The 23,023-nt window shown below is 51.4% G+C and overlaps 1 protein-coding gene across 2 annotated transcripts in view; it reads left to right on the forward strand.

Moving 5' to 3' along the window:
- LOXL2 (lysyl oxidase like 2) overlaps positions 1-23,023 on the forward strand; it is a 102,222-nt gene that overhangs the window by 73,823 nt on the left and 5,376 nt on the right. For both annotated transcript variants that reach the window (XM_065879607.1, XM_065879608.1), the window contains 5 exons: positions 8,031-8,198; positions 9,896-10,061; positions 14,374-14,617; positions 21,420-21,535; positions 22,689-22,825. In XM_065879607.1, coding sequence (XP_065735679.1) covers positions 8,031-8,198; positions 9,896-10,061; positions 14,374-14,617; positions 21,420-21,535; positions 22,689-22,825 — 831 coding nt within the window. The remainder of the gene's footprint in view (positions 1-8,030; positions 8,199-9,895; positions 10,062-14,373; positions 14,618-21,419; positions 21,536-22,688; positions 22,826-23,023) is intronic.

The raw sequence follows: 23,023 nt of genomic DNA on the forward strand, positions 1-23,023 counted from the left end.
AGTGACAGTTTTACTTCTTCTCTTCCAAGTTGTATTCCTTTTCTTTCTTTCCTTCTCAGATTGCCATGGCTAGGACTTCCAAAACTATGTTGAATAACAGTGGCTAGAATGAACATCCTTGTCTGGTTCCTGATCTTCGAGGAAATGCTTCCAGTTTTTCACCATTGAGAATGGTGTTTGCTGTGGGTTTGTCATATATGGCCTTTATTATGTTGAGGTGGGTTCCCTCCATGCCCACTTTTGGAGAGGTTTTTTTTTTGTGTGTGGTACATGGGCCTCTCACTGTTGTGGCCTCTCCCGTTGCGGAGCACAGGCTCCGGATGCGCAGGCTCAGCGGCCATGGCTTACAGGCCCAGCCGCTCCGCAGCATGTGGGATCTTCCCGGACCGGGGCACGAACCCGTGTCCCCTGCATCGGCAGGTAGACTCTCAACCACTGCGCCACCAGGGAAGCCCCTCAGAGAGTTTTTATCATAAATGGGTGTTGAATTTTGTCAAAAGCTTTTTCTGCATCTACTGAGATGATCGTATGGTTTTTATTCTTCCATTTGTTAATATGGTGTATCACATTGATTGATCTGCATATATTGAAGAGTCCTTGCATCTCTGGGATAAATCCCACTTGATCATGGTGTGTGATTCTTTTAATGTGTTGTTGGATTCTGTTTGCTAGTACTTTGTTGAGGATTTTTGCATCTATATTCATCAGTGATATTGGTCTGTAATTTTCTTTTTTTGTAGTATCTTTGTCTGGTTTTGGCATCAGGGTAATGGTGGCCTCATACAATGAGTTGGGGAGTTTTCCTTCCTCTGCAATTTTTTGAAAGCATTTGAGAAGGATGGGTGTTAGCTCTTCTCTAAATGTTTGATGGAATTCACCTGTGAAGCCATCTGATCCTGGAGTTTTGTTTGCTGGAAGATTTTTAATCACAGTTTCAATTTCATTACTTGTGATTGGTCAGTTCATATTTTCTGTTTCTTCCTGGTTCAGTCTTGGAAGGTTATACCTTTCTAAGAGTTTGTCTATTTCTCCCAGGATGTCCATTTTATTGGCATAGGGTTGCTTGTAGCAGTCTCTTAGGATGCTTTGTATTTCTGCAGTGTCTGTTGTAACTTCTCCTTTTTCATTGATTTGAGTCCTCTCCCTCTTTTTCTTGATGAGTCTGGCTAATGGTTTATTTATTTTGTTTACCTTCTCAAAGAACCCGCTTTTAGTTTTATTGATCTTTGCTACTGTTTTCTTTGTTTCTATTTCATTTATTTCTGCTCTGATCTTTATGATTACTTTCCTTCTGCTAACTTTGGGTTTTGTTTGTTCTTCTTTCTCTAGTTCCTTTAGGTGTAAGATTAGATTGTTTATTTGAGATTTTTCTTGTTTCTTGAGGTAGGCTTATATAGCTATAACCTTCCCTCTTAGAACTGCTTTTGCTGCATCCCATAGGTTTTGGATAGTCGTGTTTTCATTGTCATTTGTCTCTAGGTCTTTTTTGATTTCCTCTTTGATTTCTTCAGTGATCTCTTGGTTATTTAGTAGTGTATTGTTTAGCTTCCATGTGTTTGTGTATTTTACCTTTCTTTTCCCCTGTAATTGATTTCTAATCTCAAAGCATTGTGGTCAGAAAAGATACTTGATATGATTTCAGTTTTCTTAAATTTACTGAGGCTTGATTTGTGACCCAAGATGTGATCTATCCTGGAGAATGTTCCGTGCACACTTGTGAAGAAAGTGTAATCTGCTGTTTTGGGATGGAATGTCCTATAAATACCAATTAAATCTGTCTGGTTTATTGTGTCATTTAAAGCTTGTGTTTCCTTATTAATTTTCTGTTTGGATGATCTGTCCATTGGTGTAAGTGAGGTGTTAAAGTCCCCACTATTATTGTGTTACTGTTGATTTCCTATTTTATAGCTGTTAGCAGTTGCCTTATGTATTGAGGTGCTCCTATGTTGGGTGCATATATATTTATAATTGTTATATCTTCTTCTTGGCTTGATCCCTTGATCTGTGTAGTGTCCTTCCTTGTCTCTTGTAACATTCTTTATTTTAAAGTCTATTTTAACTGATATGAGTATCGCTACTCCAGCTTTCTTTTGATTTCCATTTGCAAAGAATATCTTCTTCCATTCCCTCACTTTCAGACTCTATGTGTCCCTATGTCTGAAGTGGGTCTCTTCAGTAGACAGCATATAGATGGGTCTTGTTCTTGTATCCACTGAGCGAGCCTGTGTCTTTTGGTTGGAGCATTGAATCCTTTCATGTTTAAGGTAATTATCGATATGTATGTTCCTATTACCATTTTCTTAATTGTTATGGGTTTGCTTTTTTTTTTTTAATTTTATTTATTTATGGCTGTGTTGGGTCTTCATTTCCGTGCGAGGGCTTTCTCCAGTTGCGGCAAGTGGGGGCCACTCTTCATCGCGGTGCGCGGGCCTCTCACTACTGCGGCCTCCCCCGTTGCAGAGCACAGGCTCCAGACGCGCAGGCTCAGTGGGTTTGTTTTTGTAGGTCCTTTTCTTCTCTTGTGTTTCCCACTTAGTGAAGTTCCTTTTGATTTGTTCAAGAGCTCGTTTGGTGGTGCTTAATTCTCTTAGCTTTTGCTTGTCTGTAAAGCTTTTGATTTCTCCGTCGAATCTAAATGAGATCCTTGTTGGGTAGAGTAATCTTGGTTGTAGGTTCTTCCCTTTCATCACTTTAAATATATCATGCCGCTCCCTTCTGGCTTGTAGAGTTTCTGCTGAGAAATTAGCTATTAACCTTAAGGAAGTTCCCTTGTATGTTATTTGTTGTTTTTCCCTTGTTGCTTTCAATAATTTTTCTTTGTCTTTAATTTCTGTCAATTTGATTACTATGTGTCTTGGCGTGTTTCTCCTTGGGTTTATCCTGCCTGGGACTCTCTGTGCTTCCTGGACTTGGGTGGCTATTTCCTTTCCCAATGTAGGGAAGTTTTCGACTATAATCTCTTCAAATATTTTCTCGGGTCCTTCCTCTCTCTCTTCTCCTTCTGGGACCCCTATAATGTGAATGTTGTTGTGTTTAATGTTGTCCCAGAGGTCTCTTAGGCTGTCTTCATTTCTTTTTTTTTTTTTATTCTGTTCCGCAGCAGTGAATTCCACCATTCTGTCTCCAGGTCACTTATCCGTTCTTCTGCCTCAGTTATTCTACTGTTGATTCCTTCTAGTGTATTTTTCATTTGTTATTGTATTGTTCGTGTCTGTTTGTTTGTTCTTTAATTCTTCTAGGTCTTTGTTAAACATTTCTTGCATCTTCTCGATCTTTGCTTCCACTCTTTTTCCAAGGTCCTGGATCATCTTCACTACCATTATTCTGAATTCTTTTTCTGTAAGGTTTCCTGTCTCTGCTTCATTTAGTTGTTTTTCTGGGGTTTTATCTTGTTCCTTCATCTGGTACATAGCCCTCTGCCTTTTCATCTTGTCTATCTTTCTGTGAATGTGGTTTTTGTTCCACAGGCTGCAGGATTGTAGTTCTTGCTTCTGCTGTCTGCCCTCTGGTGGATGAGGCTATCTAAGAGGCTTGTGCAAGTTTCCTGATGGGAGGGACTGGTGGTGGGTAGAGCTGGCTGTTGCTCTGGTGGGCAGAGCTCAGTAAAACTTTAATCCACTTGTCTGCTGATGGGTGGGGCTGGGTTCCCTCCCTGTTGGTTGTTTGGCCTGAGGTGACCCAACACTGGAGCCTACACAGCTCTTTGGTGGGGCTAATGGTGGACTCTGGGAGGACTCACGCCAAGGAGTACTTCCCAGATCTTCTGCTGGCAGTGTCCTTGTCCTCAGAGTGAGACACAGCCACCCCCCCACACACCGCCTCTGTAGGAGACCCTCCAACACTAGCAGGTAGGTCTGGTTCAGTCTCCAAGGGGTCACTGCTCCTTCCCCTGGGTCCTGATGCACACACTACTTTGTGTGTGCCCTCCAAGAGTGAAGTCTCTGTTTCCTCCAGTCCTGTCAAAGTCCTGCAATCAAGTCCCACTAGACTTTGAAGTCTGAATCCCTAGGAATTCCTCCTCCCGTTGCTGGACCCCCATGTTGGGAAGCCTGACGTGGGGCTCAGAACCTTCACTCCAGTGGGTGGACTTCTGTGGAATTGTTCTCCAGTTTGTGTGTCACCCACACAGCAGTTATGGGATTTGATTTTATTGTGATTGCGCCCCTCCTACCGTCTCACTGTGGCTTCTCCTTTGTCTTTGGATGTGGGGTATCTTTTCTGGTGAGTTCCAGTGTCTTCCTCTCAATGATTATTCAGCAGTTAGCTGTGATTGCGGTGCTCTCGCGAGAGGGAGTGAGAGCACGTCCTTCTACTCCGACATCTTGAACGGATCGTCATTCTGCTTTTAATCATCACCGCCCACTGGCGTTCCGAACTTCAGTGCCAACCTGGCCCACGGGAGGGGTCCTCACTCACGGCCTCCACCTCCCCAGGGTGCATCCCTGTGCCGGCCTGCAGCTTCACCAGGCTCGGCGGTGAGATTCTAGAAAGGGGAAAGGACTTGGACCTCCCAAAGAGAAGGGAGGCTCAAGGCTCCTAAATCAGGACACAAGCTGTTAGAGGGCTCAGCCTGAGGCCGAGAGGAGAGGCCTGCGGTCGCCATCACAGTCCCCACTCTCTGTCTGTCCAGGACACAGAGTGTCCTCGGGCCAGGAGGCCGGAGACTCAGGGGGCCAGGCGGGTGGGGAGAGGGGACATGCGTGGGGGGCTGGCAGACCGCTCCTTGCCAAGGCTGTAGCCACTCAGAGGCGACCGGAGATGGTTTGCACAAGGCACAAAATTAGGTGCCTTAGTGGGTATCCTAAAGCTCAGGGCTCAGTCTGACCCCAGCGGACAGGAAAAGCCTCAGAACATAAGCCCAGGCTTCAGAGCCCCAACCTCCCAGCAGCAGTGCTCCATTCTCCATCCTGTGAGTCGGTCCCCAGTTCTGGCTTGGTGGTCCCTGCTTTGGAACAAAAGTATCCCTGGAGAAGGGGGCTTACATGCATGGTTTGGAGGTGGTCTAGCATGATGGTTAAGAGGCACTTACTGTATCTGAGACGCTAGATGGTTAAGAGACACTTACTGTATCTGAGACTCTAGATGGTTAAGAGACACTTACTGTATCTGAGACTCTACTTTCTCATCTGTGAAATTTGGATGACATGGTAGCTGCCTCCTAGGGGTGCTGTGAGGACCGAATGTCCATAAAGGGCTTGCACAGGGCCCCTAGAGACACGATAAGTGCTCTGAAAGTCTGCCTGTGAATTTCCCAGCACTGAACACTGGGCCTGTCATATAGTAAATGCTCAATAAATACCGGATGAATGACTGGATCCTGTGAACTACGCACAATTCATTTCATCTCTCAGAAGGTGCCAGCATTACCGGCAGAGTTCAGTTAGCACATAAAGGAAGCATATGGTAAAATACAGGCCTGTATTAGGACTCAAATAAGCAGAGGGGATGGCTTGAAGTTACCTCTAGAGACATCCCGGATGGGTTGAAGGCGCACCCTGCCCAAGGGCTGCTGGCCTTCCCCTGCATGTTGGAGCTGGGTGACTTTCCCCCTGCTGAACTTCAGGCCCTTCTAGGACTTCCTTTGTTTTTGTTTTTTTTTTATGCGGGCCTCTCACTGTTGTGGCCTCTTCTGTTGCGGAGCACAGGCTCCAGACACGCAGGCTCGGTGGCCATGGCTCACAGGCCCAGCTGTTCCGCGGCGTGTGGGATCCTCCCGGACCGGGGCACGAACCCGTGTCCCCTGCATCGGCAGGCGGACTCTCAACCACTGCGCCACCAGGGAAGCCCTTCTTCTAGGACTTTCTTGATGGCTCTTCCCATCTTACCTGTGTGTGTTTTTACATAGATCCAAAGATATGTTAGTCATGGCTGATGTACAATGCACATCCAGTGTCCAGCTTCATCGCGGTTTCCTTCAGCCCAGAGACACCCAGGAAGACAAATGTCATCCTCCCGAAGGCCAGCCCCCTTCCTGCCTGCTCTGACCTCTTCTAGCTCCCCTGAAGAGAGGCTTGCTTTCTGCTGGGACTCCCACCCTAACGATGATCATTGTTGTGAGGATGTCTCATAGTTCTTGGCACTCACTTGGTGCCAGGCCCTGTTTGAGCACTTTACATGAACTACCTCATTTATGCATCCGCTCGACAACCGTGGCAGGTAGATCGAGTATCATGTCTGCCCTCGGCTTGTCTGTTTGTCGGCTGACCTCGGTGACCCTCCCAGCCCCTAAGTCCGTAAGAATTACGACCTGTGACTGAGGTGTCGACTGAGGTGTCGTGCTGTTGCTAAGGACGGGCAAACAAACAGCTGAGGATTCCTGGAAGTGTTATACCTTATCTCAAAGGAATGAATTGTTAGAAGCATAAAGGAAAGCAGGGTAAGGTATCTGGATGAAAGGCTGCAGTTTCAGAACCCTTTCCCAAATTCCAGATCTCCCCGCTTGGGCTCACTTAAGTTGGTCCACGTTTTCACTCCGTAAGACTGATCGTGTATTCATCCATTCCAAAAACAGTCTTGGCATACACCTAACATGTGGGAGGTGCTGTCTTAGTTATTGATCACCCAGTAAACCAGACAAATACAGCTCTGCTCTTTGGCACTTAAAATCTAGCAGAGGAGACAGACATTAAATTGTGAATTAGCTTAACTATAATTGTCAAGAAGGCTAGGAAGGAGATGTAGAGGGAGTGATAGACTGTGTAAGTGGGCACCGACCCCCATCGGAGGGAAGCGCCGTTGGGTCTAGGATTGGAAAGATGAGTGGGACCAGCCAGGCCGAAGGGCCTCTGTATATAATAGGCTTCAGTGTGAAATGAGACTTACTGTGTGACATGGTCAAGAAAGTTAGGTAGCCATGGAAACTGAAAGAAGGCCGTGCCCTTGGAGGTCGGAGAACAGGGAGGAGAGAGACACGTGATTAGGATGAAGAGGGGAGTAGTGGAGCAATGGGAAACCATGGACGTGTTCTAGGGGAGGAATGCGCTTGGGTGTTTTTCAAATGTCACTCTGGCCTCTGCGTGGAGAATGGGTCAGTGAAGGCAAGAGGAGAGGCAACAGGAGGTGAGGAGAGCTGGTTCAGGTGAGAGGTGATGGTGCCTGGGACGAGAGGGTAAGGATGGATGGAGCTGGAGGGAGGAGGGCACGTCGGAGAGAGACTTGGGAGATAAAATCTACGGAGGAAGATTCTGACGGGATGTGGGGGGATGAGAGAGAAGGCGATGCTGAGGATTGCACCCAGATTTCTGGCTTGTCTAACGGAATAGATTCGGGATCGGCAAACTACAGCTTGCAGTCCAGACCCATCCCTCTGCCTATTTTTGTATATATGGTTTTATGGGCACACAGCTGTGTCCTATCATTTACATATTGTGATGGCTGCTTTCACGCTACACGGTGTGCTGCCCCTGGGACAGATGGTAGTGGCTTTAGCTGAAATAGGGAACGGGGGGGGGGGGGGGAGGTAGAGCACAGCTTTAGGTGGAGAGAGAAAAGAGGACAAGTTAGATCTGGGGTCTCCGAGGTGCCCGGTGGTACAGGCAGCTGGCTGTATGGGTCTCAGAAGAGAGTTCTGCGGGGGGAGGACAGCAGGGGGCGCTGTGGGAGGAGATGGCATCAGGATCTGGAACCTGGGGGCAGGAGGTGTGGCGAGGGGAAAAGGGTCCAGGAAGGAGTCAGCGGATTCTACCGTTTTAAGGCCTTTTGCTGCATCCTTCCAAGTGTCTGATCTAAGAGCAGCGCCCCCTGGTGGGCACATGGGCAGCAGAAGCAGATTCTGCTGTGCTGCCCAGAGGGCTCAGTGCACAGGCTTCTAGGGCCCCAGGATGCCTGCGGTGGGGTGGGGGAGGGGGACCGAATACAGAAGACCGTGCCGGGCACGATGCCTGCGGCACACAGTAGGCTGTCAGCGATGCTGCGGGATCTGTGTCGCCGGCAGGACCCCCTGCCTTGGGGAAATGGGGACTGAGGGCAGTACAGAGGGCCATCAACCTGCCTTCCCCTCGTGGCGATCTTGCCTTCCTTTCTCTCCACAGCTGCGCCTGAACGGGGGCCGAAACCCCTATGAGGGCCGAGTGGAGGTGCTGGTGGAGAGGAACGGGTCCCTCGTGTGGGGGACAGTGTGCGGCGAGAACTGGGGCATCGTGGAGGCCATGGTGGTCTGCCGGCAGCTGGGCCTGGGGTTTGCCAGCAACGCCTTCCAGGTGAGAAATCCTTGAGGGCCTTGAACCCTCCATCCAGTCTGATCCTGCCCATCTCTCGTCAGTCCCCGTCTTCCATGAGCCCCAGGAGACAGACAGCCATGGGCTCTGAGGAAAAGCCTTATCCCGGCTCCCACGCTGCTCTCCACAGCCCTGAGTCCTTGGGTGGGTCACGTGCTCTCTGGACTCTGGTTTCACGGTCTCAGCTCTGCGTGCTGGGATTCGCACTGTGCCAAGGGCTCCTCCCTGGCCATCCCGATGTGCCTTTTGCAGACGGAAGCCACTCAGTCCTGTGGGGCAGTGAAGACCGCCCAGCCCAACCCCCCAGACGCCTTAGCTCACCCGGAACATGCTTCCCCACGGTGTCCACGTCCAGGCATCCTCTCCGTGGTTGGCTGGTAAATCCCCAGGCCTTGTCCAGGGCCCTTTCACAGCCACTGCACCCTCCTCCCCACCGGCCCTTCCTTACAGAGAAGGACTCAGCTGAGGGCAGTTAAGCTCCTGCCCCTATCAGAAGAAAGACAAAATCATTGCTTTCTGGACCCCATCCTATGGGGGAACATTGTCAGAAAGAGGCTGGGGGCCGGAGAAGCAGGAGCCTGGAGGCTCCGGGTCTGTTCCCAACCGGAGCCCTACCAGCCGGCTGCGCAATGATCTGGGGCAAAGCGGCCACCCTTCTATGCCTCCCCGTGACGTGGAATGAAGAGTCCCAGGTCCTCAATATCCTGGCTCTAAACACTCTCCTTCAGCTTCTCCCAGAACAAGAAAATGTCTGAAGCTCCCCCATCCTGCTTTGCTAACCCTGATTTCAGCCCCTGTGCCCAGGTGGCCTGCTCGGGGAAGGGGTTTCTTAGGAAGGGATGTGGGAGAACTCAGGCAGCCTTGCTGAGCCTGACTGCCTGCTGGGGGCTGCCCAGGGCCCAGGGTAGGTGCTGGGCATCCAGAAGGGGCAGGCCTCTGGTACCCGGGGCCCTCTGGGAGCCTGGCTTCGCAGGGCCATGTAATGTTTCTGCTAATACTGCTTATGACAAGCTAGGGCTTGTCATAAGATACCCGTCGGCTCGTTCCTAAGATACCTGGGCCTCACAGCTGAGGCTGTGAACGGGCCTGCCCCTGATATCAGTCCCAGATCTGCCCCTGATTGCAAGCCCTATCCCCTCCCGAGGCCCCAGTTTTCTCTCTAGAGGATAAGAGTGTGTAGTCAGGTTCTTTAGAGAAACAGAACCAATGAGATTTATGCACATGGAACTAACTATTGACATATGTGAATAGATTTCTTCTCTCCTGCCAATTCTGATCAATTGGCAGTGTATTCCTGGAGCTGTGTTGAGAAGGATTCTGAGAGCACAGTCAGGCTTAGAGGAGAGTGCTGTGATTGATTAGTAATGTCTGCCCCGGGCTCAGGGAGAGGGAGTGGGCAGCAGGAGCTGCCATTCCTGACACACAACATTGAACACACCCTTAGCTGTGCTTTCCAGAAGGGGGGAGGGGCAGAATCCAGTGTGAGGGTCTCACTCGCACCGCCACCAACAGACTGCATGACTTGGGTAAGTGACTCTTTGTGCCTTGGCTGTCTCCATCTGAATAATGGGATCATAAAGGCCTGGGACTTTTGTGAGGCTGAAATTTGATAGAATATGGGAAAATGACAATTCTAGGTGACGTACTGCCCATTTTGTTGTTGTTGTTGATTCATCCAGGAGACCTGGTATTGGCACGGAAATATCAACGCCAACAAGGTGGTCATGAGCGGAGTGAAGTGCTCAGGAACAGAGCTGTCCCTGGCGCACTGCCGCCACGATGGAGAGGACTTGGCCTGCCCCGAGGGCGGGGTACAGCACGGGGCTGGAGTTGCCTGCTCAGAAAGTGAGAGCTCCTGGGCGTCATAGCCCACCCTCCCTGCCAGGCTCCAGTAGGGGATCAGAGTCTCACTGATTCTTCCTTGCAAGGCTCTGAGCCATCTGTTATGAGCCGAGCAAAAGAGGAAAGCAGAGATGGATTCTTGTTAAGTGGAAGAGTCGGGGCCAAGAGGAACTACCCACACCCGCAACCTGGAATCTTGCTCGATGACGGTGGAGAGGAAGGCAGGAGGGAGGACTTGGGAGTCTAGGAGCCTTGGGTTCAAAGGCCGGGTCACTGTAGATTATTTAAGTGGCCTTAGGCGAACTTAGTGACTAAGAACTTGTTCTTCTGGGGAACATGCTTCTGGGTTAACAGGTGAAGCACACGCTAAGTGCTTGGTGAGTGTCAGCTTCCTTCCTTCCGCCCTGCTCCACACATAATTTCCTGGGACTTCCCTGGCGGTTCAGTGGTTAAGACTCCATGCTCCCAATGCAAGGGGCACGGGTTCGATCCCTGGTCAGGGAACTAAGATCCCGCATGCTGTGTGCGGTGTGGCCAAAAGAAAAAGAAAGATCATTTCCTGCCTGTTTTCACACCCTGGGGGTGATTTAGCCTCCTGGTGACTCCCCGGGAATCCTGGAGAGCTTGACAATATAGAAGGGAAGCCCATCCCACCCCTCCCCCACCCCAGCCAGGATTCAGAATGACCATCTCAGTATGTTCCCTTCCATGCTGAGAGGACCCATTGACAGCACTGCAGGCATGTTATTCTCTGGATCCCCCCGTCCTTGCCTTATCATATGATTCCCTTGTGAATCTGGGAGGTAGGAGAGGCCTGGAGTCTGGCCAGAGAACTCCAGACCAGACCCTGCCTGCCACTATTAGCTGATCTTGGCCAAGTTAGTTAACTGCTGTAATCCACAGTCTTTGTTGTTTTTCCTAGAAACTGGAAATTAGATTGTTGTTGTGACAACAAATACACACAAGCACTTAAGAAACAGTGATGCACTGTTGTTTACCATCACAGAGAACTGGGGAGAAGATTAAACTTGAACTCAGTCACTTCTCCCATCAGCCCCTTTTAGACCCACTCAGCATCTCCTAACCCTTGTAAGGCAGGACTCTCAACTCCAGTGCGAGCTCCTCTGGGCAGACGTCATAAGCTGTCGCATCCTGTCTGAGAGGAGAGAGTGAAGTGACCACCCATACAGCCCTCCAAGGGGAGAACATCCAAGCAAAGTGGTCTCACCCTCATCAGGAGACTTTTCCTAGCTTAATGATTTATTTATATTTATAATATATCATTTTTTCCAAAAGGAAATTAAGCTAATGTAAACCTAAATAAAATTCAAGGTAGCATAAGATTAAAGCAGATTTTTAAAAAAGTAGGTATTGGCAAAAAGGTAGTGGCTCAAAATGGTGCCGAGAGAGGTTAATAAAAAATATATACTATACAGTCCTATACATTTACTGCTATAGACTCATATACATTTACTATTGTAATTATACAGTGAGCTTCCTAGCAGCCAAAGGGAAGAGGGAAACCTGGTCATTAATATAATTCACAGTATGCAATAGAAACAAACCCATGAGTCAAAGAGAAGTCCACTATTCTAGATACTGAGATCAAAAGGAACTTCTCATTATGGGACTGAGAGTTATGAGATCAACAATGCCCGCCATATCCTCACGGCAGACAAAAATTGACTTTCATGGGGCTATTGCTCAGAGAACCCCTCAGCTTGGACTGAAGGTATCAGTCAGAGCCTGCAGAGGGGCAAAAGTTATTGGGGCCAGGAACACTGATCTGGCTTAATACTTTATTCAGAAAGAGAAAGTATATTCTTCAGGCAACCCTTTGTAATTTTTCTCATCCAACCAATTACATCCTAAACCTGGAAGTTCTCCCTGATATCACTCTGTCTTCCTCATCATACCCCCCAGAGTCGAGCCATCTGGATTTTTACCTTTCCATAGTCTCTCAACTCCCTTTACCTTCTTGCATCCCACTGTCCATCCTCTACACTGAGTTACCACAGAGGCTCCTCCCTGGGACCTCCCATTGCTTCCCTTCCCTGAAGCCAGGGTCAGTGCTGGTCCCCCGCTTGTGCTACCTCATGTTCCAGCCCCGTGCAAGCTTTCCCACCGACTTAAGTGAACGCAGGGTCTTGCACAGGCACGTGTTGTCCAGCCTCATATCAAGCCGCCTTCCCTGCCCACCCCTCCTCAGTACACGCAGGGCTTGGTCCTCCTTCATGCCTCAGGGGCCTGGCATGTGCTACTGAGATTAGCATCTTAGAGCAGTTCCCTCTAACCTCTGCTCATCCTCCATGGAACAACTAAAATGCAACTCCCTCCAAGGAAGTCTTTCCTAGAGTCCGCCTGCCGATGCAGGGGTCACGGGTTCGTGCCCCGGTCCGGGAAGATCCCACATGCCGCGGAGCGGCTGGGCCCGTGAGCCATGGCTGCTGAGCCTGCGCGTCCAGAGCCTGTGCTCCGCAACGGGAGAGGCCACAACAGGGAGAGGCCCGCGTACCGCAAAAAAAAAAAGTGTGCCCAGGACACTCAGTGCCAGCAATGCTGCATCCCGGTCTGTGCCCTCCAAGAGGAAATCGTTCTCAGCATATGGGAGCCTCCCTACCCCTCATCCCATATGAGTGCCCTTTCACTCCCCTGTGGTTCCACACCCAGTCCCTGCAGGTAGGTTTGCTCTCTAGAGGCGGCGGGGCCCCATCACTGAAAATCTACTGGGCTCCATGTGCAGCCTGGGGACCATGGGAAGGAGATGCAGACAAGCGAGGAGTGGTCCGGGCATTGGTGAACTTGAGCGCAGCCAAGCTCACAGATGACACCCACTTCAGAAATTTACAAGCGACCTGTCAGGAAATAAAAGATGGATGGGTCTTGTAAATGATTCACATACAACATTTTTGTGAATTGAAGTACACCAGAAATGTTCAATGCAATCTCACTTCTAAAGGGAAACTTACAGTTAATCCCTTGGTCAATACAGTCTCACTTTTAAAGGAAAAATTTAGTTAATCCTTTGGTAAAGAAGCTAATCCTTCTAATACAATTGTTTAGCAAACATAGACTATAGCCATTGGTGATTTTTTCTTTAACATCTGCTATGTGCAACACACTAATTGAGTAAGTCAGGCTTGTTTTATTTTGTTTTTTAATTAATTTATTTAATTTATTTATTTTTGGCTGCATTGGGTCTTCGTTGCTGCATGCGGGCTTTCTCTAGTTGTGGCGAGCGGCAGCTACTGTTCGTTGCGGTGCGTGGGCTTCTCATTGCAGTGGCTTCTCTTGTTGCGGAGCACAGGCTCTAGGCGCGCGGGCTTCAGTAGTTGTGGCGCACCGTCTCAGTAGTTGTGGCTCGCAGGCTCTAGAGCTCAGGCTCAGTAGTTGTGGCACACGGGCTTAGTTGCTCTGCGGTGTGTGGGATCTTCCCAGACCAGGAATCAAACCCGTGTCCCCTGCATTGGCAGGTGGATTCTTAACCACTGCGCCACCAGGGAAGTCCCCAAGCTTGTTTTAAAAGAGGTACCTGGGGGAGAACGCTCATGTAGAGCAACGAGTGCGAGTGGAAACTGGTAGAACCTGATATACCTCGGAGCCTTGAAAGTATGCAACCCTGCCCCCCAGCAGTTTCATTTATAGAAATATATTCTAAAGACATAAAGTTACATACACAGATTTACTACAGGATATTTATCACAGCTTCATCTTTAACTGAAAGGTTCCAGGCAACCCTTGTATCTAAAAGTATGGGATAGGGTTATGAATTAAATATTATGGAGCCATGAAATGGATGTTTATTAACAAAGGAATATGTCAAGTTATGCTTTAAGGGAAACAGTATGAGCAGACTATAAATCTACATACAATATTACACATGGTGGAAAATACATTTGTATCATTCCCAGAAGGATCAGACCAAGGTATTAAGAGTGTTCTCTCTCTGCGTAGCACAATTTCATTGTTTTTGTATGCTTTTTATTATGGAAAATCTCAAGCCACTCAAAAGGAGAGAAAATAATATAACGAAGCCTCGTGCACCCATTACCCACGTTGAACAACCGTCAATATTTTGCGTACAAGCACTGGGACCTGCAGAGGCGTCCAGGACGACTCTCAGAGAAGGGGGAGAGGAACTGGGGGCAGCGATCCACAAGGAAGGTGACCTGGAGGGGGGACACCAGGAGCCAGTTCTAGACGGTGGGGCTCGGCAGAGATGGAGGCTAGTGCCGGTTCAGGAATCAGAAGGAACCTCCTCAGGAAGGGGGGAGGGGTCTCTGGCCTTGTCTGAACCCTGTGTCTGCCTCCCCAGCCGCCCCCGACCTGGTCCTCAGCGCAGAGATGGTACAGCAGAGCACCTACCTGGAGGACCGACCCATGTTCATGCTTCAGTGCGCCATGGAGGAGAACTGCCTCGCGGCCTCGGCTGCCAGCACCAACCCCACCACGGGCTACCGGCGGCTCTTGCGCTTCTCCTCCCAGATCCACAACAATGGCCAGTCTGACTTCCGACCCAAGAACGGCCGCCACGCGTGGATCTGGCATGACTGCCACAGGTGAACCCTCCCTGCCAGCGCCATAGGCTGCGCCAGCCCGAGGCACCCAGATGGGGTTCAGAATCACAGGGTCACTTAGGGATAGCCGAGAGGCCACACGGTCCCGGGGGTGGGGTTCTCCTCAGCTGGAGGGATGGCTCACTGGCCTCCCACATTTGCAGAGGCCATTCTCTCTTCCCAGGGGGCCCTGGCCCACCTCCTCTTCCCCGAGTCCGCTCTCTCTCTTGGCTCCAAAGTCTTTACCGTTTGGAGACAAACTTTGTTTTGAGAACCCCGTGCCCTTCCATTGACCCTCAGTCGACAGTTTTCAAGTGTGTCCACAGCCAGTTCGCGCTCTGCAGGGTGCTTGGTGTTTTGCAGTTGTTGGATTCTGAATTCGTTTAGGAATGTATTTTAAGTACCAGTATAAGTTTTTTTTTTTTTTTTTTTTTTTTTTTGTGGTATGCGGGCCTCTCACTGTTGTGGCCTCTCCCGTTGCGGAGCACAGGCTCCGGACGCGCAGGCTCGGCGGCCATGGCTCACGGGCCCAGCCGCTCCACGGCATGCGGGATCTTCCCGGACCAGGGCACGAACCCGTGTCCCCTGCATCGGCAGGCGGACTCTCAACCACTGCGCCACCAGGGAAGCCCCAGTATAAGTTTTAAACATCTCTACGAAGGTGGTGGGTGTGGAGACAGGAGTTCTAGGCCAGGAGTCATGAGGCCTGGTCTCTCGACCCAGCTGTACCTCTAACCAGTTGCATGATGTCAGGCCAGCTGGGCCACGTCAGCCGGGACTGCTAATACCCCTTCCAGCCCTCGGTCTGTGGCTCTGTTCCCAGTGCTATATAAATCACGGACAAGAACAGAGTGCAATCCCAGAGGCAGCCCTAGCTGGAGCCAACAGAAGCCTCCCTGTTCATCTCCCCGCCTTCCCCCTTCTTTCTGTCCCTTTGCCTTGATTCCTACCCTAATCCTGAACCGGCTGCCAGTGATGGTTCTCATTTTCCTGCTCAGACCTGAGCTGGGCAGGTGGAGGGAGCAGAGTGAGTACAGTTTTGAAAATGAAGGGAGGGAGACCCCTGCCATTCAACCCGGCAGCCACGCCCTGCCCCCCACCGTGAGGGGCCACAGACTCGGGCACGGGGAGTGTGGTCTCTAGGCTCAGAATCAGGAGCTTTTGCACCAGGTCCCTGCTTCTCAGAGCAGGGCCCGAGGGCTGGCAGCCTCTGCAGTCAGTGCTGAATCCAGTGTCCTTGGCAGATTCACAGCACAATCTGCGTGTTAACAGGTCACCAGGGGACTGTGTGCACAGCAGTCCGAGAGGCCCCAGTCTGGCTGACCACCAGGCTCTAAGACGTGATGATCACAGTTAGGGACATATGAACTAACATCTACTGAGCCCCTTCTAAGTGCCAGAGCAGGGAACCCTCGTTTTCCTGAGTCTGGAAACGGCGGCTCTGCGTTCATGGGACTAGCGCCAGGTGAAGTCGTGGAGCAGGGACCCCGACTCGGGGCCTCTCTGACTCCCAAGCCTGCGTTCTGCCTGGTACCTCCGCCCAATCTTCATCAGAAATCTGTGTTGTGCGGCTTTTTCATGTCATAACTGACGGCCTAGTCACATTCGAATCTGTTTGGGGATAGAGTTGTTTAACCCATTTCAAAAGAAAGGACTGTGGAGGGCTTCCCTGGTGGTCCAGTGGCCAAGACTCTGTGCTCCCAATGCTGGGGGCCCGGGTTCAATCCCTGGTCGGGGAAGATCCCACATGCGTGTCACAACTAAAGATCCCGGACGCCGCAACTAAGACCAGGCACAGCCAAATAAATAAAAGGAGTATGGTAGAACTCAGGGGAGCTGATATTCCTTTATAGTTGACCCTTGAACAACACGGGTTTGAACTGCATGGGTCCACTTATACGTGGATTGTTTTCAATACATATTGCACCTCACTATATGCATTTTCGTTATACAGCTTTTTAAAAAAATTTGTTTAATTTATTTATTTTTGGCTGCGTTGGGTCTTGGTTGCTGCACACGGGCTTTCTGTAGTTGGGGCGAGCAGGGGCTACTCTTCGTTGCGGTGCGCGGGCTTCTCAGTGCGGTGGCTTCTCTTATTGCAGAGCACTGACTCTAGGCGCGCGGGCTTCAGTAGTTGTGGCACGCGGGCTCAGTAGTTGTGGCTCACGGGCTCTAGAGCACAAGCTCAGTAGTTGTGGCACACGGGTTTAGTTGCTTCACGACATGTGGGATCTTCCCGAACTGGGCTCGAACCCGTGTCCCCTGAGTTGGCAAGCAGTTTCTTAACCACTGCGCCACCAGGGAAGCCCTATACAGCTTTTAAATTAACTCAGTGTGGGGAAAAGTTTATGTCTGATTAGAGATTACAATAGGTGGAATCAAAAGAATTAGAGCTTGAGTCCCGAATCTATCCAAATGGTTTCAGCTTCCTGCCCTCGGGTGAGTCATTTATCAACTCCTTTGTTTCTGAGGCAGTGATAGCAGTACTTGGATTTTCAACTTCTCGGGGTCCCGTGCCCCTAACCTCGGCATTGTTCAAAGGTCAACTGTAATTACTATCCGTATGTCCTAAAAGTCCTAATTAGCCAAAAAAGTTTTGGTCTTTATATAGAAGCATGGAGGTCTTCTGCAGGGAGAAAGTCAGAGAGTAAAATTGAAGCCATGACATATGGGTGCCTGATTTCCTTCAGAGAATACATGGCGGAAGTGCTGCCCTGTGGGCCTACAAGTAGAGGGTAATTGCATCTCTGCCCTGCATGTGGCACTCCATCCAGACATCACACGGTAGGAGTCTCCCTGTGACCTAGGCTTGCCCTCCAAGGAATGGTCTTTTCCCTAAGAATACACGTGGCGACATCATGGAAGTGTTTCTTCTCATCTGGTGCTCCAGGAACCCTGACCCCGTCCTCCCCACCCCTACCCCAGCTTTTCCTGTTTTCTATTTTCTTTCTTTGTTTATAGATGTTGCAATCAATGGTTTGGGAGGGACGGGTGGGAAAGAACATACTGGCTAAGCATATGTTCCTTCAGGCCTGGACCTCCTGGACCATGGCTGAGAACCTCTGACCATAAGGACCCCAGAGGGTATAAGAAACTCTCCACCCCTGGCCTCCAGAGCTCCAGGGGCATTCTCCAGGCTCTGTGGGAGGACCTTTCAACAGGAATCCTGGCCCGAATCTCCGTTGGGTCCCTTTGGGAGTGTGATGAAAGCTGGCCCGTCCTCCACTCAAAAAAATTATTTCTCGATTTAATGTCCTATTTCAGCAGATTTACAGATGCTGAAGCCCATCTGTGGAGCCAGAATTAAGAAGCCTGGCTCGGAGTAGTGTGTATGGGGATAACTATAGCTCCCGGTTTACTTGAGACTATGATGAGGAACAGAGCTATGCTCTTTGAAAGCCCTAAGATGAAACAAAGAATGGCCCCCTTAGGAGTCTCCTCCCCAGCCAGACCTAGAGGGAAATGCCCTGCACCATTCTCTCTCATATACATGGCCCTTGGTTGATGATTTTTTTTTTAGCACAAGCCCTCTAGTGTCAGGTATTCTCTCCCTTCTGGGCCCGGGATGGGGGTCCCCGTCCTGCTTCTTGTGTCCCAGGGAGTGGGACCACACCTGCTCCCCTGGCGCACGATGTCACAGCTTTGACAGCTGGGCACAGAGCAACCCGGCGTCTCCTGGCTCTCAGCCCCTGCTCCGTCCCAGGGCTCCGTCTCCCTGCCCCTCACATCTTGGGGAAGCCCGGGAGAGGAGCCGGGAGCTGGAGTGGCAGGGAGGTGACAGCCAGCACAGGTGCCAGCCCTCTGGTCAGGGATGGCCCGGGTACAAAGGGGGGACTTTCCTTCATTCCGCCCCACCCCCTACCATGTGCGGAGAAGCCCCCGTATCAGGTCAGAGCCCCACAGATTCAGTGCGGCCACTGAGCCAATTTTAGGCCCTCATTCTATCCGTGGGGCTTTGTTCCAGCCGGGGGCTGCCTAGCACATGAGGAGGGCGGGGCAGAGCAAGCAGAAGGGACCCTGCCCTTTGTGGCCGCACTCCCTGAGGCTGGAACACACCCCAAGATTTCTCTGAAATGGGGATGGGAGCCTTTTCCCAACCACGACTGAGTGCCGGCCAGGACTCTCCATCCTGGAGGCACCGGAAGACTCGTGGCTGGTGTGGGAAACGAAAAAGAGTGAAACATCTCTACAACACACACTGATGCTCAGGTCGAAAGTTTTATTTGGGCCCGAGATGACCTAGGGTAACAGAATATACCCAAACCTCCCTTCTTGTTCTGGACTAGCTTTGTCATCCACATGTTCACCCAGCACCTCCTGCCTCGGCTAGTACCGTGTCCTAGAATACTGTGATCTGGGGTCTCACGGTAGAAAGCTGTCCTTCCTCTCATCCAGATTACAATGACCTCCCTCTAGTGTCAGGTATTCTCTCCCTCCTTAGACTTCTGGAATTTCTTTGCAAATCTGAGTTTCCTTATCTTTATCCCATGGATCTGGCCCCCTCTTAGACTTCCAAAGTTCAGGACACTCAGCCTGAAAAGAGGAAATTTCCCCTGATCACCAGGGGCCTTCCCAGCAGCCACGATCCATACCCCCTGGGATGTGTGTGTGGGTGGTGGAAGGTGGGTGCCCCTGGGCTCCACAGCCAACCAGCTGGGAGGGAAACGTGGCCCCGGGGCTGATGTCCACGTTTGCCCCAGCAGTAAAGCACAGAGGCTCCCGGACCTCAGCTAGCTAGCAGCGGGAGGCTCCAAACCAGCTGCTTCCCTCCTAATATCCACAGGGGAAAAACTGAGGAGCTGAGGAAGACGACTCTTAAATCGAGTCTGCAGGAAGCCAGGGGAGCGGGAGGAGGTCAGCCTTACAAGAGTCCATCTGTGGACTCTGTCTGAATTTTGTTTAGACAACGGAACATAAACCTATTCCTCTTCAGTCTTTCCAGCCGGTAAACATGACAACATAAACGCGTCTCTGAAAGAGGCAGACGTGTTTTAGGCGATGAGTCAGACCTCATGTCTCACCTTGCTCCAAGAAGCCAAAATAGACTCTTTCAAAGTCATCCCTTCAACTGCCACAAAATGCATCCTTGTGACTGTTCCCTGTGGGCCCCTGGCTCAGCATTCTTTTACCCAGAAACATGAGTGACCTGGCAAAAGCCCAACTTAGGAACTTCTGACATTTTTTTTAGCACAAGCCCAGCACAGGAAGAAGGGAAAAGAGCCTCTGATTTCCTCTCTGAAAACCTGTTCTTTTTTTTTTTTTTTCCTGCGGCCACTGCTGTGGCCTCTCCCGTTGCGGAGCACAGGCTCCGGACGCGCAGGCTCAGCGGCCACAGCTCACGTGCCCAGCCGCTCTGCGGCATGTGGGATCTTCCCGGACCGGGGCACGAACCCGTGTCCCCTGCATCGGCAGGCGGACTCTCAACCACTGCGCCACCAGGGAAGCCCCTGAAAACCTGTCCTTTTAATTCCCCTCTTCCCCCTGTCCTCTGCTCCCGATCCAGCGGGGGGAGCCTGAAGCCAACCACCTGAGGCCCGGGAGGCGGGGAAGCTGCTGTCCGGGCCTGGGGATAATCGTAGCAATGGTCATGGTGGTGGCAGTAATTAAACACGACTCCATCACTCCTGGGAGTAGTAGCAGTAAGCAGAGAGTTGACAGGTACTAAGCGCTGCTCTGTTCCAAGCCCCATGTTAGGTATTTCTGTGATCTCTCCTACTGCATCCTTACAGAACCCCTGATGGGGGATCATGCTATCGTCCCCTCTCTCCTGCAGAGGGAACTCAGCTCGCATGGAAATGAAACATGTGATTCTGTTCCCCAATGGTACCTTGTTCCTCAGTTTTTCCCCATTTCCCAAATGTCCCTGTCATGACAGAGATAAGTGCCTTGCAGCCGCTTGTGATACATGTGTAGCAGCTTGGGACGGGCCTGGCCACCGAGAGCTTTAGGAAGGCCCCAGGGCAACATGCAGCAGCTGTTTCCCTTGTTTATTCTGCGCCAAACACAGGCCTTTCCAAGGATCTGCATCTGTTCTCAATTCCTCCCAAGTGACCGGATGGCACACCAGTAGGTAAACACTCAGGCGAGGGAAGAGCCACGGGGGTGTACAAACTCTCTCCCCTTCTACTCCTTTCCAGGGCCCGCAGGATGTGCCTGCCATCCTCTCCCTCCCACAGGGCCTAAGAGCCCTCTTTTCGCCTCCTTTTTTATTTACTCGATGCCAGGAGCACAGACTTCTGCCTCCGTCACCTGGTTCAGGACACGCGTGGGTCCCACTCATCAGCACCTGCCCTTCCCACCCCTCCTCCCCCTCTGCAGTCTCCCTCCCTCCCTCCCTCCCGACCACACTCCCACCTTAAAAGTTTTCAAAAGACATGGAAGAGTGACTTGCATTTGTCTGCAGGAAATGTCTCAAGTAGGCGTGGGCTGTGATAGCCACTTTAGCACCCAGGAAGATGTTACACACACTTACTAAAAATGTCCTAATTTATTGAGCTTATTATTGATGCCAGGCCCTCTCCTCATCAGTTTATCTTACTATTCTCCACAACATCCTGTGCATTACGTGCGTCATTGTTCCCACTTAGGTGATGAGAGAACTGAGGCCTGGGGAGGCACCATGGTTATTAGCTCTATCCCCCTTTCCTAATGCCCTGTTGCCGCCCACTCCTCTCCCACTGGCCGCCACTTTGGACCACACTGCTCTGCTCATGGTGTCCCCAGTGGGAAATCGTCAGCTGGGCCATCGCTTGCAGGCGGCCGTCACTCCAGAGACTGACATCCAGGCCCCCTCTCTCGCCCCCAGGCACTACCACAGCATGGAGGTGTTCACCCACTACGACCTGCTAAACCTCAATGGTACCAAGGTGGCAGAGGGCCACAAGGCCAGCTTCTGCTTGGAGGACACAGAATGTGAAGGAGGTATCTCTGGCGGGGCAAGGTGGTGCTGGGAAGCTTCGGAGGGACTCACGTGCTCCCGTGTGCACTCACCCGGCTGGAAGCCGAGGCCGGGCGCAGGTCTCTGTGTCACCCTGGCCACTGCTGACTCTCCCCGCGACCTTCCTCACTGGGGATCCCGTGACTGTAGCCTGGGGCTGGGGGGTTAGGCAAAGCCTGGCTATAAAGGCACCTGGGTCCCCAGAGTTATACTGACGGGCACTGGTGGGTCCACGTGGCCGCCCGGGTAAGGCCCAAACCCTTGAACCTGACACGCAGTCCCCTCCCACTCTGGCTGCTACAGCCTTTTCTCCCTGGGTCCCAACACAAGTGCCCCGCCACACTGGTTCTTACCTCCAGGTTCAAGTTAAACCCTCGCTCTGCGGTTCCCAGACCCTCTCGACTGCCCCAGGCAGAAGCAGCACCGCACTTACACCCCTAGTCAGCTGCCACGCCTGCACCGTGACCACCTGTGCGCGCACCTGCCATCCTGGCCTGACCAGGCTCTCCCAGGGGAGACTCGATGACCCTTGTCAGCATGGCCGGAGCTTAGAGTAGCGCCCAGATGAGGCAGCCTCTCGATAAATGGGTGCGAATTGTCAGTGGTTGACGTGGCCCCTGACATACCAGGAAATCACACAGCAGATGGGTTTTGAGCACCTACCATATGCCAGACAATGGACTGACCCAGGAAGGGTCAGAGAAACAAGGCAGACCTGAGTCCACATCCAAGTGCAGATTCCCCAGAGGGAGACAAGATGACCCCAGCATCAAGCTCAACGATAAACACCAAAAACTTACCCAGATAAGCACACGCTTCATGCCTAGGCTGATATTCCTTGGAGAGGCCAAGGTGGGCCAAGTGCCCAGGGAAGGCTTCGTGGAGGAGGGAGCAGTGGGTTGTGGGTAGGGAAAGAGGGAGGGATTCCATCAAAAGGAGAGCACGGAAGGGATGGGCTGCCGAGCCCAGGTGAAGCCAGGGTTGTCGGCCTGGGAGAACAGAGAGATGCCGAGGGTGGGGTCTGGGGATGCTCGGGGCCCTTTGTGGACAGGGTGGCACAGATGGCAGAGGAAGCCTCTTCCGGCAGAGGGGTCATGGGTGCGTGTTGACTGGGCTTCCCTCTGCCCCTGCCTTCAGACATCCAGAAGAGTTATGAGTGTGCCAACTTCGGCGAGCAGGGCATCACCATGGGCTGCTGGGACATGTACCGCCATGATATCGACTGCCAGTGGGTCGACATCACCGACGTGCCCCCTGGAGACTACCTGTTCCAGGTGAGGGGCATGAGAAGGGGCTCCAGGCCCCCGCTGATGGGAGGAGGTGTCTCTGCCTTAGCAAGTGGGTGGGTAGCCTCCTTCTGATGGTGCAGAAGGCAGAAAACGCATGGAGGCCAGGCCATCTAAAGTGCAGAGTCCTACGCCCGGAGGCTGTCGCTGTCCCCCAGGTAACCTAGGTATGTGAGACACGCAGGC

Source organism: Phocoena phocoena, chromosome 6 (assembly GCF_963924675.1).
Source record: "Phocoena phocoena chromosome 6, mPhoPho1.1, whole genome shotgun sequence".
Classification (NCBI taxonomy): domain Eukaryota; kingdom Metazoa; phylum Chordata; class Mammalia; order Artiodactyla; family Phocoenidae; genus Phocoena; species Phocoena phocoena.